The sequence below is a fragment of the Manis pentadactyla genome, chromosome 8 (assembly GCF_030020395.1).
Source record: "Manis pentadactyla isolate mManPen7 chromosome 8, mManPen7.hap1, whole genome shotgun sequence".
Taxonomy (NCBI): Eukaryota; Metazoa; Chordata; class Mammalia; order Pholidota; family Manidae; genus Manis; species Manis pentadactyla.
Window position 1 is genome coordinate 22,037,778 of NC_080026.1, and position 18,048 is coordinate 22,055,825.

Here is an 18,048-nt window from a genome sequence, read left to right on the forward strand (position 1 = left end):
CTGATGCCTTTTCAAAGTCTGGTCCCTGGGCCAACAGCACGGGCATCTGCTGGGACGCAGTAGAAATGCAGATGCGGAGGGCCATTCCCAGACCTACTGAGTCAGAAGCTCAGGTCTGAGCCCAGCGATGTGCATTTCACCAGGGACTCTGCTGCACCTTAAAGTCTGAGAACCAGTGATCTGGTTTAGACTCTGGAGACTCATTCTTGGAAAACTTGAGCCCTAGTGAATTGCAGCAGGAAGGAAGAGGCAGCGGGCAGTGCCCGGCTTCAAGCTGTTCTTAGTCATGTCTGCCCTGGCATGAATGGGAAGGGGGTGGGGTGGATGGCGACGGAGAGAACCCACCGAGAAGCAGAAGCAGAACAGCGGGGGAGGCAGATGGGAGCCTCTCCTGCTCCGCCGGGCAGCGCAGCCACTGCCTTGCAGATTTTCCCTGTGCAGAGGAGGATACATTCCAGTGTAAAACAAGGCGGCTGTGAGAATGGATGTCACCTCCTCTTTCAGGGGTACAAGGCCTGCAAACATATGCGGAGGGGCTCCAAGATGGGCTGGACTTAGGGAGGTGGGATGGTGGGAAGGAGTGTGGGGAACAGTTTTAACCTGTAGGAAAAGGGCCTCATCCGGCTGACCCAGTGCTGGCTGGACATCAGCCCTCAGTGGTTACTGTATACGCCCAACAAAACTGTAGGTGGAGGGCCTGCTCAGGAAAGAAGAGCTTAACCAAACAGGAGCTTCATGCTCAGAACAAAGAGCAGGCAGGGAGGCGGATGCCAGTGCCGGGGAGGAGGTGGAGGAGGGAAGGCGAGCCCCTGACCAAGGCAGTCTCAGGGCACCGGGATAGGTGTTTAGCGGGTGTGCTGAGACCCGCAGACAGGGGAGTGGGTGCCATGAAGCAGTGTGTTACACTCACCGTCCTTAGAAATGGGGCACACCATGCCAGGCCGGCGCACTGCTCCCAGAGGCACTGGAGTCGTCAGGAGGCAGAAGGTGGGGGAAACGTGGACAAGAGTCTCGGCGTGGTTTCCGGGGAAGGAATGGGCGAGGCCAGGTGGGCAGGCTTAGGATTGGTAGTTTGAATCATTTCAGCTGGCTCTGGGGCCCAGGGCTGGCCCTAGGGGTCTGGTTCCTGGCCTGGGGGTGACTAAGACGGGCGGACAGCAGCCTGGGAGAGAGCCCCACAGAGGAGGTAGTGGGGTGCAGGCTCCGGCCGCTGGCTGGTGCATGAAAGGCACGCTTTCAGAGAGCTAGTGGTGTGCCCGCTCCAGGGGTGGGGAGCAGCAGTCCTCCTCAGGGTCAGAATGTAAGAATACAGAAAATAGAAGACGTGGTTGATAACACAGCGATAATGAAGTAAGATCCTGAAAGCCTGCCTACCTCCCTGAGCTTAGCACACTGTTTCCAGTCGTGAATACCTGTTCTGTCCAGCACAGCGGCCTCCAGGGACACGGGGGTGTAGGACATCTGAAAGGGGGCCAGTATGACTGAGGACCTGAATTCCACATTTGTATTTGATTTTAATTAATGTAAATATGAATAACAGTAGTGGAGTAGTATTCCAGTAAGCACACTTAGTAAGGGTGTAAAATATCTCAATTTTTATATTGATTCCATGTTGAAATTATAATAGTTTGGCTATATTGGCTTAAATAAAACATACTGTTAAAATTAATTCCATCTGTGTCTTTTTACATTTTTAAATGTGGCTACCAGACGATTTAAATTTACAGATGTGGCTTGCATTACATTTTTATTGGATAGGGCTGGCTTCTACACTTAACGGTGATTGTAAATCCTAAACAACAATAAAAAATCTGTGTTGCCTGAGAGGTGGGCGCTAACAGTGAATACAGTGCATGCCTTCCTCTTGCTGGGGGATGACACTCTTCTTGTTTGGGGAGTGTTGGATGCTCATGAGGATCCAGAAGGTGGTAGGGTAGCCAGGAGATACTGACATGGCTGCAAAAAAAAATTCAGGCCCAAGCAATTTCTTGAGAGGGAGAGAAATCTACCTTAGTCCCTGCAGCCCAGCAACAGCCACCAGGCCCAGAAGCAATTCATAACGTTTCCCAGCTGCTGTGGTCCATGAGGGCTGCCAAAGTCTGCCCGAGACCCCCAGCTCCTCCTCCCTGCCGAGAACTGACCGTTCCTTGGAAGGCAGGTCTGGCAGAGACGAGGAACAGCAAATAAGGGCAAGTGGAGGGACAGATCAAGGATTCCGTATGGCTTGCAGCCCACTCTGCTGAGTGCCTGCTCCCAGCAGCCCTCTACCCCAGTGTTCCTGGGTGGCTGCCAGCCCTGGGAGATGTGCGTGACTCACAGACGTCCTCCAGGTTAGACTTCTTGGGCATTACAGTTATAAATGAGAACAAGAGGTTTCTTGGCGCTGGATCCAGGAGCCTTGGCCCGGTGTCAGCTGCGGGAAAGGTTCTCAGCTAGTGGGGACCGAGGGGGGAATGGATGGTGGGGGTGTCAGGGGTCAAGGCTCTGGTGCGAAGAACAGAGGCAAAGCAGCCACCAGTCTCATTAATGGGAACCCAGATGGCCTGGGAAGGGCAGGGATGGGGGCCAAGCATGGAAGGGTGAGCTGGCACAGCTCCAGAGGATGAGGAACCACAGCCGGCAGCCACCAGCGCCCACACACTTTGATCACGGAGGTGGAAAGCTCTGACCTCCAGCAAATGGCACCTGGAGTCCTGGGTCACATCCCCCAGTGTGCTGGCGGTGGGGCCCCTTAGTGGAGGGCTCTCTTAAATGGGAAAGAGAACCCTCTACAATTGGAGGGACTAGCTTAGAAGAGGGAACACATTTCTCCTTCCCATTGGTAAAAGCCATCCCATTCATCGGTCCAACAGATTATTTTTTGTGCCTAATATATGCCAGACACCTGAGGTTCCTCACTGCCCTCAAGCACCTTGGAAGCAGATGAGGTCACTGTGTAAAGAATGCAAGTCAAGTATTGTGAAAAGGAGGTAAAGGGAAGGTGGCCTTGCTTGAGAAGGCTTGTCAGAGGCCGCCTCCAGGAGGGGTCACGTCAGTGACCCAAGAGGTGGCTGAGGGCAGAGGGCAATGTTTCCGACTGAGGGGTGTGTACACACGAAGGCCCCAAGGCAACAGAGCCTGCCATGCTTCAGGACATTAGCTCCAAGGTGGGTGTTTATGAGCCACACTAGTGCAGATGCGTTTTGGACATGGTTCTGCAGTCCTCACCTGCCTCCGAGCTTACAGAGACAGTAACAGATGCAATGGCTCGCATTCCTTCATTCACATGGTGTTCATGGGGCGTCTGCAGGGTATCAGGTGCAGGACTTCACTGTTAGAAGGCAGCAAACAGCCAGAGAACATGGTGATGTCAGGGCTGTAAATGCAGGACTGAGGGAGAGTAGGGAGGGCTGTGGGATGGAGAGAGTGTGCACTTCTGAGTTGGGGCCTGCCTACCTTGAGAGCATGAAGGGGAAGGCAAAAGGCCGCTGGCACACAACCCATAGTGCCTCTCTCTTCCTTGCCTCTCACCTTTCGCCACTTGCCACATACTGGAAGTTCTACATCCATACTGTCCTGTTTCTGGACCCCATCTCCTTTCCCACTGCCAGCTCAGGGTCCCATTAATACTTGCTTAGACTAAACCACAGCCTCTTCATTAAAAAGATTGCAGCTTATTAAAACATAAGGATCAGAAAAAAACTGAAAAATATAACCCTGGCCCTGAGGACCCAGTATTGACAGGACGGATGGTCAGTGTGATGAGACAGATGATGAATGTGGCCATTTCGAGGAGCAAGGAGAGGAAGTAAAGGTCAGGGTGTCCGCTGGTGTTACGGCAAAAAAAACAGCAAAAGATGAATGAAGAAATCATGGTATTCCAAGTAATTTACAATGAAGAATTCAAGGATTTCCAAGTAAAAACCATGCCTACCAGTAAGGCTAACAACAAATATGCCAAGATGTTTATGGGTAAATTGCATCCCATTTATCCAAGATTCAATACAATTCCAAACCAATTGCCTTCAGAAATTTCCTTAGAACCTAAGAAACTGACTCTAAAATTCCTATGTAAAGAAAAGTTGCAGGAATATTTAAAGTTACTTAGAAAATGTTATCTTTAGTCTACTAGATATTAAGAATTATTAAAAATTATAGTAGTTAAAACAAAGGTGGGAATAAGAGGTTAACGTTATGTGTTGTAACACTGTTGAAATTATAGAACCAACAAAAATGGGGGAGAACATGACATGGGAAGTAAAATGAGCACCATGTAGAAACAGCTGGGAAACAAGGATACCATTTACAGCAACGAATCTCCCATACTTTTAGCATATGAAGGTAACAACAAAAATTTACTATTGACTAAAATTGGGTGTTGGTGAAGAAAGGAGCAACTAGGCAAGGAAGACACCCTAATTAAGTTGTTATTCGTCACAGGGAACCGGTGGGTATTTAAAGAAGGAAGGAATTGAGGGTATGAGGGAAAGACATGCACACAAAGGGAACCACTAAACCAAAACACAGAAGCCTTCCTAAACACGGAGAGGATTACAACACCACCAAAAATGAGCAAAGAAAGCAGACCACATGATGAAATGAGCACACGCACAGATGTGCACACACACACACATTAACATTAATACAAACATTCAACATAAAATAGAATGAAAGAACTGAGACAAAACATCTCATATCCAAACATGTGAATGGGCTTAAATGACCTATTAAAAGTAATACCCAACTTGCTGTGTTGAGAGATGCACCCAAAACTATGTAAACGGTTCAACATAAAAAAAAACAAGTCAACGTAATACACAATACTAAGGGAACTACAGGGAAAAACCCCTGAAACATGATCATCTCAATTCACACAGAAAAGCATTTGGCAGAATCTAATACACTTTCATGATAAAAACACTCAGAAAACCAGGAACAGAAAGGAACTTCCTCAGTATGATAAAGGGCATTTATGAAAAACCCACAGCTAACACCTCACTCCATGATGAAAGACTAAACTTTTCCTTTAAGATCAGGAACAAAACAAGGATGCCTGCTTTTACCAGTGCTCATCAGCATTGTACTGGAAGTTCCAGTCGGAGTAATTAGGCAAGGAAAGGAAAGAAAATGCATCTCAGTTGGAAAAGAAGAAGTAGAACTAGTCACAGATGATGTGATCCTACATATGGAAAATCTCAATCCACAAAAATAGTTACTGGAGCTAATAAATTCAACAAAGCTACAGGATCCAAAATCAACATGCAAAATCAGTTGTATTTCTATATGCCAGTAATAATCCATAAAAGAAATTTTTAAAATTCCACTTATAACAGTATCCAAAAGAATAAAATACTCAGGAATAGATTTAGCCAAGGAAGTGAAAGACTTGCACACTGAAAATTATAAAACATTGATGGAGGAAATTAAAGAAGACCTAAATAAATTAAAAGGCAACCTATGTTCATGGATTGTAAAATTTAATATTGTTAAGATTGCAATATTACCCAGAGGAATCTACAGGTTCAGTGAAGTCCCTATAAAAATTCCATCAGTGTTTTTGCTGATTTGGAAAGGCAATCCTCAAATTCATATGGAACTGTAAGGGCCCCAAATTACGAAAACAAAACTGAAAGAGAACAAAACTGAAAAACTTACATTTCCTGATTTCAAAACGTATTGCAAAGCAATGGTTATCAAGCAATGGAATAGAAATGAGAATCCAGAACTTAACCCTACAGCAATGGCCAATTGATTCTCTACAAGAGTGCCAAGATCACTTAACAGGGAAAGAACAATTTCTTCAAAAAGTAGGGCTAGGACAACTGGGCATTACATGCAAAAGAATGAAGTTGGTCCTCTAACTCACACCTCATACAAGAAGTAACTCGGAGTGGATCAATGATCTAAATATAAGAAAGCAAAACCATAAAAATCTTATCAAAAACGCAGGAGTAAGTCTTCATGACCTTGGTTTGGCAATGAAAATTCTTAGATAATGCACCCAAAGCACAAGTAACAAAAGGAAAAATAGATAAATTGGACTTCATTAAGATTAAAAACTTCTGTGCATCAAAGGACATTATTAGGAAAGTAAAAAGACAAACTACAGAATGGGAGAAAATCTTTGCAATTCATGTTAAGTTTTAAGGGTCTAGATTCAGACTGTATAAGAACTTCTAAAATTCAACATAAAAAAGGCAAACATCCCAGTTAAAAAATAAGTAAAGGATGAGGATAGACATTTCTCCAAAGAAGATACATAAATAAAAAGATGCTCAATTTCATTAGCCATTTAGGAAAGCAAAATCAAAACCATGAGATACCACTTCACAAACACGAGGAAGGCTATATATATATATATATATACTTTTAAAAAAGAAAACAAGTAAGTGTTAGCGAGGGTGTGGGGAAATTGAAACTCTTGTACATTGATAATGGGAATGTAAAATAGTTCAGCCATTGTGGAAAACAGTTTGGTGTTTCCTCAAAAATTCTATTCCTCATAGAATTATCATATTACCCAACAATTCCACTCTTAGTTATATACTCAAAAGCATTGAAAAAAGGTATGTAAACAAATACATGTATGTACATGTTCACAGCGCTATTCAGAATAGTCTAAAGGTAGGAAAAACCCAAAATGAATGAATGGATAAATAGTGGCATATATATATATATATACAATGAATATTGTGCAGCCATAAAAAGGAATGATGTACCGGTATATACGACAATGTAGATAAACCTTAAAAATATTATGCTAAATGAAAGAAGCCAGACACAAAAGGTCACATATGGTTCCACTTATATAAAATATCCAGAATAGGTAAACCCATTTGTAACTCCGGGGAGAAAATATTTTCCCATCCTGGGGCAAAATACCTTTGAAACCAAAATCATTCAAAGGGAGAAATAAAGTGGGAGAAACTCATTTATTGCTTACAAGCAGCTGTACACTTTTGCTCGCTGGTGTCTCTTGCGACCTGGCTGCAAAAAAAGGGGCCCCACTGAACTACGTGGTCCAGATAGGCCCTGGCTTCCCCTTGTAATCACCTATTGGTATGGAGATGGACTACTTCTCTCCACCCCTTGGAAACACCTATTGATATGGAGATGCACTAAGGACAGGTGAGAGATTCTGGAAATATTGCAGTTTTACCCACACCATTAGAAGACCGAAAGCTGATGATATTCAGGGGCTGGAGGGAGAAAGAAATGGTGACTAACTGCTTACTGGCTATGGGGTTTCCTTTTGAAGCATTGAAATACTTTGGAACTACTACGTTGGTGGGTGTACGATGCTGAATTCTGTACTAAATACTACCGTTCACTTTAAAGAGGTTAATTATATGTTATGTGAATTTCACCTCCAAAAAAAGTGTGTCTGTAAAATTGAGACATAAAGAAAGAAGGAGAACTTGCCTTAATATCTGGCAGGATAGAATTTAGACCAAAAATCATGGAATATGACAAAGAAGGGTAGTCTAAATAAGATGATTGAAAGTTGACTTTGAATAATTGGAAAAAACAGGCATGTTAAAAAAAGAAGAGAGACAATGGGAGACTCTATCAGATATTTAAAGTATTATAAAGCCCAAGTATAAAAACCGTGACATATTAGCACATAAACAGATAATACCAATGGAACAGAAAAAAAAAAAAACAAAAAAACAGACCCAAATATATATATAAGAATTTAGAATATGAAAAAAGCAGCAGCAGCATCAATGAAGAAAAAATGGACTTAACAAAAGTTTGATACAACTTTGGATAAAATTGCAACTGTACCTCATATTATTTGCCAGGATAAACTGCAAATGGATCAATATTTAAATATAAAAAGTGAAACGATTCAAGCTTTGGAAGATAACAAGCAGGTAAATCTTTATAACTTTTGCATGGAAAAATGCCTTTCTAACCATGACTCAATAACCAAAGTCATTAAAAACTGACATATTTGACAACATAAATTAAAGAGAATAAAGCTTGAGTCATAAGAAATAAAATAAGCAAAGACTCACTGAGACAAATATTTTCGACTCCTCTCATAGAAAAAGTGTTATTTTTTTCTGTTTTGTAAAGTGTTCCTAGAAATTGAGAAAAGGACCAATGATCCAATAGAAAAATTAGTGAAGGGACATTAAAGTGGCCCTTACATATATGAAAAGATACTCAGACTCTTTCATTATAATTCTGAACTAAACCTACACCATGATAGTAATTTTCACCACAACTCAGACTGGCAAAATCCCTAAGTTTAAAAACATACTCTACTGAGAAGACGGGTGGGAATGGACACTCAAATATTACTGGTAAGAGTGAAAACCGCACAACCCCTGCTCTGTTAATACCTAACAAAAAATTTCTGAAAAGTTGGCTTGCAATTTAAAAAAAATTGTGTAAGTTAATGAACTTCTGCTTAAGGGTAATAACTTTAAATACTACCTTAAATGCAAAGACATTTAAACTACAAATTTCAAGGAATGCTGCTTTTAAGGGTCCCTAACTCATACAAAGTGTATAATGAAACCATCTAAATGTTCATTAGTAACATGGCCACCTGACGCTTCAAAACTTAGAACTGAAAACTAAGAACTGGAAACCACTTACAAGCATCTGTTGGACCAACATCACGAACGTTCAGAAAACATAGGAGTCAGGAACCTTCTAGGATCCATCTCTGATTGGGCACCATCTAGCTCTGTGGCTCTGGAAACCTTCTTCACTTTTCCAGTTTCTTCATATGTACAATACGATAATTGGATGAGATCATCAATAGGGCTCCATTTAATTGTGAAAAGTCTATGCAATCTATTCCCCAACACGGAATGGAAAAAGGCAGAGCCTTTGAAAGAAGGATTGTTCCTCATTGATAAACACTAAATCAAATTCTATCCGCAGTGATGGAGGCTGGGGAGACCATCACTCTGTAAGGCATCCAGGACAGAATGGTTTACAGATGAAATATTAACCCCAAGTCAAGCCACATCTGGAAGAGAATTGGTGTCAGACATCAGCAGTTGGGTACAAATGTTATTTGCATTTTTTGGCAAAAGTTTGATATGACTTTGGTACACGTAAGCTTCCTCCTTCCAAAACAGCTCAAGTGGAAAGCTTTGAAAACTCACTACATTCTTAATAAATGTGTTGAAATCTGATTTTTTGACAAAAATACATCCAGAGAGCATAATGCATAAGGAAACATCAATTAGTCATAAACCCCAGATATGAGTCTTACAGCAGTCATTGATGGAGTATTTCTAGCTCACAAACACAATGACAAAACCAGTTGCTATCCAATCTGCTCCCAGATTTTCTTACATTTGAGCACAACTGCTAATTCTGTATACGTATAAGCAGAAAAATAGCTTTTGGGAATCTTAAAACAAAGCCTATTTTCTGCCATTATCCACCCACAACCATCTGTTAGACTATAGATTAAGAGCGATGCTAGCAACCTCCTAAGGAAGCTTCACATGGAAAACCAGTTTCTGAAGCTGTAGGTCAGTCATTTTAAGCATAATTAAGCTATTTTAGATTTCAAGTCTGATTGGCTACTAAGTCCAAGAGAAATGAAACTCTTTAGTGATTACCATGTTTTGGTTTAAAATAAGAATAAGAAGCATAAAAAAAAAAAAGGATATCTCTTGGCTCTGACAGCACTTATGGGTATTTATCCACTTAATTATTCAACAAGTATTTCAACAAGTACCATGTGCCAGGCTGAGTGCAGGAGATACAAACAGAGCAAGTTCCTGCCATGAGGAGGCTCATGAGGCAGATGAAAGGACTAGTAAACAGGCAAATAATCTAATTAAAATTAGTTCCTTCATACCACTCACAGACAAGGGACTGGGACTGAGAATGGCCAGAGGCACCTCTCTGAAGAGGGGCCCCTCAAGGCCAAAAGATGAGCAGGGGCTAATAGAGAGAGGAGTATTCTAGGCAGAAGGAATGCCCTTGTACAAAGGCACTGAGGCAGGAAATTGTTAAAATCAGTATCAGATCCACCAGTGGGGCTCAAGCGTGGTGAGGCAAGGAAATAATGCAGGGTGAGTTTGGAGAGGAAGGCGGAGCAAGATACGGAAGATCTTACGGTCATGGTAGGAATTTGGATTTAAGTGTAATGGGAAGAAAGGGAGGATTTTTAGGAGACAGTTGAGATAATTTGAATTTTAAAAGGATCACATTTGCTACCATGTGAATTGACTGGACATGGGCAAGAATGGAAATGGGGAGTGTCATGAGGCTGCTGCCGTCCAAGAGATGGCAGTGGTCTGGACAAGGTAGGGGCGGTCTGAATAAGAGTATTATGGACTCAATATATATTTTGGAGCTCATGTCAGCAGACTTGTCAGTGGATTGTAATAAGAGTGGGGTGAGGAAAGAGAGGAATCAAGGTGACTCTTCAGTGCGTGGAGGCACCATATCTGAGCTGGCGAAGACTGGGGCAAGTGACGGTGGTAATAGACTTGGGAGCTTGCAGGCCAAAAGATGGTGTGCACATGGCGCATGTCTGTGAGCATTTCAATTGTTGGTTGTCAACAAAGCGTTGGCTATAAAAGAATGGAATTCAGAGCAGGGTCCTGGGCTTAAAGATAAAAATTTGAAGTCATCAAGATAAAGGTAGTATTCAGATCCACAGCAGGGAAGACTACAGAGACACAAAGCCATCTTGGAAAGAGAAGCCCGTGTGCTGTGTAAATATTAGGCAAGCAAAATTCTCCCTAAACAGTTTCTTAAGGACAGTTACTTTGTCCTTGTAGTCAAATACCACAGTAATATATACAGTTGGAAGGGCACACTAATAGCTGTGGTCTAGAGAGCGGAAGCCCCTAGCACTGGGAACGAATGAGCATTTGAAAAGTGGTGATTAGAGCATCACAGGGGAACAATTCTCTCTCCAAGCACCTTGATGTTCTGGGGTGATTTGGGAACTTAGGTTGCTTGAAATGGGAAGATGTGAGGTATATTGACAAATTTCTGTGGAGAATTTAAGTAACCACAATTTTAATCCATGTGAACAGCAGAACAGAATTATTTCTTTGTAAGTATACAATCTCAAAACCTTAAAGGAGCAGGGAAAAGCATTTGTTAGCAGGAATTCTTCACGATCAACCCTATTTCTAGTGGCCATGGAGCTTGCCCAGTGAGAGGCATTCTTGTATTCCCATAGAGCTAACGTGACTATGGAAATAATTTAGCCCTCCTTATTTTACAGCTAAGGAAATAAATTCTGAGCTTTTTAGTACTTACTTATCCATGGTCACAACTAGTAAACAAAGATTAGATTAGTCCTTTCCAACCTTAGTTGCAATCAACAAACACGACCTGGTGAGCTTATAAACACAGCAACAATCAACTAATCACACAAGCAAGCAAACAAAAGAACTAAAACAAATAGAAAATACTGGTATCCTGACCCACTTTTGGAGACCCTGAATCAACCAGCCTGGGATGAGACATACACATCTGTACTTCCCTCCCCTAGGTGCTTCTGATGGCTGGTTCTGGATAGGACAATCCTTATGATTACTTTCTACCTTCTCACTGCTAACCCCTTATCACCTGTATTTCCTTACCAAGCAAACCACTCCTCTCTACCAATTTGCCCTCAAACTCTGCACAGTTCTTCCAAAGGGATTCAGAACCCCCTGGATTACCGGATCCTCCTCTCCCGATGGCTACTCAGTCTCTTCCTCTGGCCACCCCCACCGCCCCCTGCTTCCCCTGGCCACATAGATGCTGAGTTTCTGCTATTCATCCTTTTCTTCTTTCCAGTCTACTCTTTCTGTAGCTAATCTCATCCACTCCAGTTTCCACCAGGCTTTTGTGCTACCTCAGGACTGAACTTGGCCTCCTGCCTAACATCCTGGACTGTAGAATTTCTGATTTACAAAATAGCAACGTTTGCATTGTAGAGTACCTTAAATTGTTTTCTGTAAAAATACGTTGTTCTGTTGGGCTCTATCCAAGGGACTTAGGTGGGGGAAGACTGGGGTATTACTGGGGTAGAGTTAATCCAATTCATAGATGTGACAGACACACCTGGCATGTCCTGTCATTCCTATCTCCTAGCCTTTGTTTAATTCCCTCCCCTTGAGTGTGGGCGAGGCCTGTGATTTGCTTCTAACTAATGCAACATGGCAAAAGTGAAGAGATTGCTCCTAACTAATAGAACATGGCAAGTGAAAAGATAGGATTAAGGTCCTTAGTTAGCTGAGTTGATGCACATCAGGCTGTGTGGGCCTGACCTAACCAGATGAGGTCTTTAAGAAGCCCGGGCCTTCCCTGCAGCAGGACACTCACACCATAGAAACTCTCTTCCATTCCTGGCTTTCGAGAAGCAGCCGTAATGGAAATTCTGTCTACAACCTGAGGGAGCTTACAAGAGGATTCTTCCCTAGTTGAGCCTCCAGAGATCACAAAGCAGCCACCACCTTGATTTACGACTTGTGCTTGACTCCTAATCTGCAGTCTCTATGTTGTTTGGAATAGTTTATTATTCAGCAGTAGATACCTAATATAGATTTATGTTAAAAGCTGAAATCCTATATTTTGGCCATCCCTAATTTGGGCTCACGGGGTCATTGACCAAACTTTCACTGCATAGATGCAGTGAAAAGGGGCGTGTGAGAGACAGGCTTTAGTGACAAGTGTGTGTGCCTGAGACCCCCAGTGTCCCTGGGCCTGAGCAATGAACACAGTGACCTTCTATACAGTAATGGTTAAAGGTTTTCAAAACTGGCAAATAGGAAAGGGCATCGCTCTAGAATGTGCTATTGATCAGATCAATCGTTTGTATACTCGAGGTGAAATAACTTGTTACTGGAGTTAGTCACTTTCTTCTTCCAATCCTAGGCTTTCCTGAGGATATCCAGTGTTCACACTGAGGGTGGGTCAATGTTCAGGTATTTTATCATCTTCTTGACTGGCAACATAACTGACCAACGAGCCAGTGATGAAGGGGTTTTGTTCAAATATGCAATATTATAAGGGAGACCTCATGAGAATAACAAAAGTGTCTTTAAGTATACACAGAACGCTTAATCTTAATATGACCCCATTTCAAGATAGCTCAAGCCTAAAATTCTGTACCAAATATATCATTGCTGGACAAATATGTATCTTAGTGTTACCTTCCTCTTCCCTAGGTTAAAATTTCAAGCTTCATAGTAAACCACAGCTGAAACCTTAAGCCCGTATACTTGAAATAACGAATAGTCCTGCTCCAGACAACAGGAAAAAGAAAAGCATGGGCTCTGTAGGAAGGTACATCATAGGGTCTGATTTGTTACTGATCTTTCTGAATGGTGCTAGTAAGTCGGTGGATGACAGCAGCAGGTAAGATGACTTTTCTGGGAAGGGAGTCACCTGGGGAAGTAGGAAGGGGAGGGGGAGATTTGATTCCTCCAGCATCAGAACTGGAGATTTAAGAGGTTATTATCTAAGCTATTTGTCCTATGTTACAAGTTCAGAAATACAATGATAAAATCGAAAGCAGAGAAGGGATTAAAACACAGTTCAACAAATTCTCTGGTATTTACTGCACTCTTGTCCTGTTTTCCCTGTTGACACCTCTGAAAAGTAGATAATTGTGTTCTTTTGAGACCTGTAGTCACTGCAGTTGATTAGAATCATTAGTTCTGCACAAGCTCAGCTGCATTATGTGATTCAATTGTCCATACTCAGCCTTGGATCCCACATCATTCACTTGCGTGGGGAGAAACCAAGGCCACACGGGCCACACATAAACCTCCACCAAGCCTGTCAGTGGCCTTTCGGGAGCCTTGTTCATCTTACATATGGGGAAACCAAGTCCCAGAGAAGGCTAAGCTCGGCCAAGTCCTGGCCCGGACCCAGCTCCCAAAGCCTGGTGCTGACTGAGAACTTCAGCACTTACTGGCTGGGTCTGGCAGGCAGCGGACACACTGATGGCTTGGCTCTCCCTGGCGGATGGCTGGAAGCCACAGTTGGAGCTAATGCACTCAGTCTGGGAAGCAAAAAACAAACATTAATTGCCTGGTGGTGTAAGGGCGGGGAAGGTTGTTTTCTAAATGAAATTTAAAACTGCTGCAGATGATGCCAATAAGTGGAGTGAGAAGTACAATAAGTACTTCTTTGAAAAGCACTTCTTTCATGATAAAGATGGGAGGCAGTGGCTGTTAAGTGTGGTGACTACCCAAGTTTAATTAATTCTTGGCTCAGTAACTTATCAGCTATGTGACAGGGCAAGTTATCTAACTTCTCTGAATATTTTCTTGATCTGTGGGAAAAATAATAGTACTTTATATAATTATTGTTAGGACTACATGAGTCACTGAGAGAACTCTACATGCTCCATGATGTTAGCTATTCCTATGCTGTGGTCAACGAGGAAAAACATCTCATCTTACAGGCTGTAAGATTCAGAATTACTTGAGCTACCATTAACCTTTTGAAATTTAATAGTTTTTGTTTGCCTAGTTAAGGGACAGAACATTTCAGTCAAAAAATGTATTACTGATAAAATGTGTTCAAAATACAGCATTTCACTCAAATACAGCAGTATATGTATACTAGGGGGAAGTTTCTTTAGTCTCAGCTCTTCCTACTCTCCCCATTCCCCAAAACATAACCTTGGTAATAAAAACACTAAGTGTAGTTGGAAAAACTCCATTCCTTGGTTTTAAAAAAGATAAAGTATGTGTATATGTGTGTGTGGTATGCATATATTTTTAAAAGGTGCCCTCCAGATATTTTTATTTTTCCCTTGGTATTTTGTAAAAGAGACATGCAACACATCTTTAAATATACTTAAGCTACATCATAATAATTAGCCATAATGACGATCTTGAATTACTAGGAAAGGAAGGGTACTCTCTTCAGAAGGCAGGAAAATACAGGTTACAAATGTTTTTTATGTATACCAAATTGCAAGATACCCCGGCACATGAGAGCTACCATTTTGTTTTAAAAGACAAACCTACTACCCATCCCATCAAAGTACACATTCTCCAAGAAACAGAGGCTACTAAACTACAAGTACCACCATTAGTTTGCTCAGAAAACCAACAGGTGGTGGTACTGCTCAGGGGAGGGCCATGCCAAAAAGCTGTTCTTCAACTTATTAAGCTGGAAATAAATACCCATCACTTAAAAGTTTTGAAAAGCACTAGAAAAATACATGTGCAAGTACCTGCAATGCCATCTGTGAAACAGTTACAACCACCAAAATAAGGAAGGCTTATTTTTCTATTTTACTTCAAAAGGAATAAATAAAGTGCTCATCATTCTTCGCTAAGTTCTGGATTTGCTGCATCTCCACGAACTGTACAAATGGATAGTTCTTTTGCTTTTACTTCAATTATTTATAACATGTATATATCACATAAGTCAAATTCACTTCATGCTTTACTTCAGTAAAATGGAAAAAAAGCTTTCTGCAAGATTGGCACTGAAGTTGTTTTAAGTTCTTAATAGCAAGGAAATACATCCAACTATAAGCAGAATGAACAGAGTCATAATACATATCAAATCAAAATTATTTCCTTTATATCATCAGCAATGAGTAACTCCAGAGGTAGTATGGCAGAAACAAGCATGGATCCTATCAGGTCACAACTAATGAAGAAACTGAATTTTTTTCTGTGGTTTTGACCATAAGTTACTTTACACATTTACGACCTGAATAAAAACCACTCTCAGCAGAAATCTTGGCCCATTAATTCAACTGACATATCAATTTACAACTTTTAGGACTGCAGATATAAAAAATGTAAGTATAAAATTATGTAAGTTTGAAATGGTTTTAATTATATTCATTAAAAATATTTACATTTCCCAGTACTTAACTTGACAAAACCCCCTTGCAATATAATTCTACTCTGAACTTTTTTATTTATAAAATGAGGCTCATTTATGAGATTTCAATGAATGTTATACTGCAAATTGCTTACATTCCACAAAATATTAAAGAACTTTTCATATCAAAGGTAGTTTCTATTGGATTATCTGAAACCCAATAGTGCCCACAGACGAGCTTCTTATAATTCTTTTCATCAATGCTTGGAAAGCATGGTGAGAAGGAAAGTGCTGTTAAGTGCTATCGTCTCCCTTAAATTTTCACTTACACTGTGTGCACATTGTGAAATAAACACATATGCAGCATGTCCATGTTTTGATATGTATTTTTATTTCCCTGCAGTTTTCACTTATCAAGAACAAGTAACAGGGAAAGTTGTCTGAACTAGTGCATAAACAAACATTCTGAAACACCACTACACGTATCTAATTTACAAGAACCGTATAAAAAAAGTCACTAAAACACTACGCTATGAAGGTGTCCAACACTTACAGTCAGACTTTTTCCAACCCGTTACTTGCCTTGTAGCCACAGGAAAACTCTCCAAAATTGTAAAGACAATCTTGCCACAACCCTCCCCCCTCCCAACACCTGGGATGGCTCGATATCTAGACTTCCAATAATTATTGCAATGATATAATGCAATACATACCTGGTAAGATATCCTTTATGTGGTGTGTTATAGTTCTAAAGCCAGTTAAAATATGCAGTCTTCGGATAAAATGTAATCCTCGAAAAATTTTCTTTCTGCACAGTTTAAATGTGCTAGATGCTTAATTTCTCCTAGTCCATTTTTCCTGTCTAATTATTTTTTTATAAACTGGTATTATAAATAGAAATATACATTCAAAATATATGGAAAAGTGAGTTACTACATTAAATTTGCATGTATCGATCCATCCCTTTCCCCTGCACAGTAATAGAAAATACTATTTTGCCTTGAACTTCATATTTGACAGTGAAATGCCACTAAAGTATTTACCAAAAAGTCCATCTAGTCAAATTGTGAAACAAATGAACCAAGTGAAAACTTTACAGTTCCTTTAGAAAAAAATTACAAGAATTTCATTTCCTAGCTATATGAATCTTTAACTTTTTAGACACAAAGTTGGATTTATTTTTTTACAAGATACAAAATGTAAACATGGCAAAATAAATAGTTAAAACAAGTGATGCAGGATCCCATTTCATGCTCATGATCCCATTAAAGAATTATTTTTTAAAAATCCATTCAGTTGCAAATTCAAGTGCAAAAGCATGATGATGAATATCTACTATTCAAGTAACAGAAATAATATTGATGATACAAATAAACTATTTTACAAGGTAGTGATTTTCCCAATTTTACAAAATATACATCATATATCGATTTAACATCCGATATACTGTAGTCCATTTAGGTCCATTGTTACACTCTGTGACCCCACAGAGTATCGCCTTTCGCACTCAGCTGGAATATGAACGACTGCACAGCATCAGCACAGGTCAAAGCCACGTGTTTTAGGTTATGTCACTTCCATAGCTACTGTTGTCTCTGCTATTCCATTTAAACCCAATCTTTCTGGTTCATGGTTCTCTCTATAAGGCAAAGAGTAAAATAAACATTAATACTCTCTAGAATGTGGTATTATCACTCAGTACTTACAAATATGTTTTTATGTAACTATATAAACATAAGAACATCTCCCATTTTTACAATTTCTATAGCAGTAATGGGGAAAAATTTTCTTCAGCTAAGAAATCCTATTCTTTTCTAATACTTGATTATAACTACTTAGGAAGGGCAGTAATTGAACAACATTTCAGTAGAAACCAATGATAAATGACTCATAAAATATACAATATAGGACAAGTTTTTTTATAATAGAGGAACCATATGATGCTCAAAAGATCATTATCAGGAGCACATTACTTAAATTCCTTTCCACTAGAGTTTAACTTTACAGGTTTAAGGTCATGTAGTTATTTAATCCACACATATCAAATTTTTTTGATTCACTGTTCTCTGTATTATTGTCATAGTAAGAAATATAAAACATACTCTGAAATACATTATCACAGATTTAACTAACCCTACAGTATTTCTAATCTTAACATATACAAAGAATAATTTACTTTCCATTTGTGTATAATGTTGATGAAAACACAAATTTTGATTTGAAAATTAAAGCTCTGACATGGAAGTTAATGACAACTCTAACCTTCTACACTAAATGAAAAAAAAA

At 40.4% G+C, this 18,048-nt stretch overlaps 1 protein-coding gene across 2 annotated transcripts in view; it reads right to left on the reverse strand.

Annotated features, from left to right (window-relative positions):
* Nucleotides 1-16,132: 16,132 nt before the first annotated feature.
* Nucleotides 16,133-18,048, reverse strand: part of EPC2 (enhancer of polycomb homolog 2) — a 136,223-nt gene continuing 134,307 nt past the window's right edge. For both annotated transcript variants that reach the window (XM_036928298.2, XM_036928297.2), the window contains exon 14: nucleotides 16,133-17,401. In XM_036928298.2, coding sequence (XP_036784193.1) covers nucleotides 17,329-17,401 — 73 coding nt within the window. In that variant the 3' untranslated portion in view covers nucleotides 16,133-17,328. The remainder of the gene's footprint in view (nucleotides 17,402-18,048) is intronic.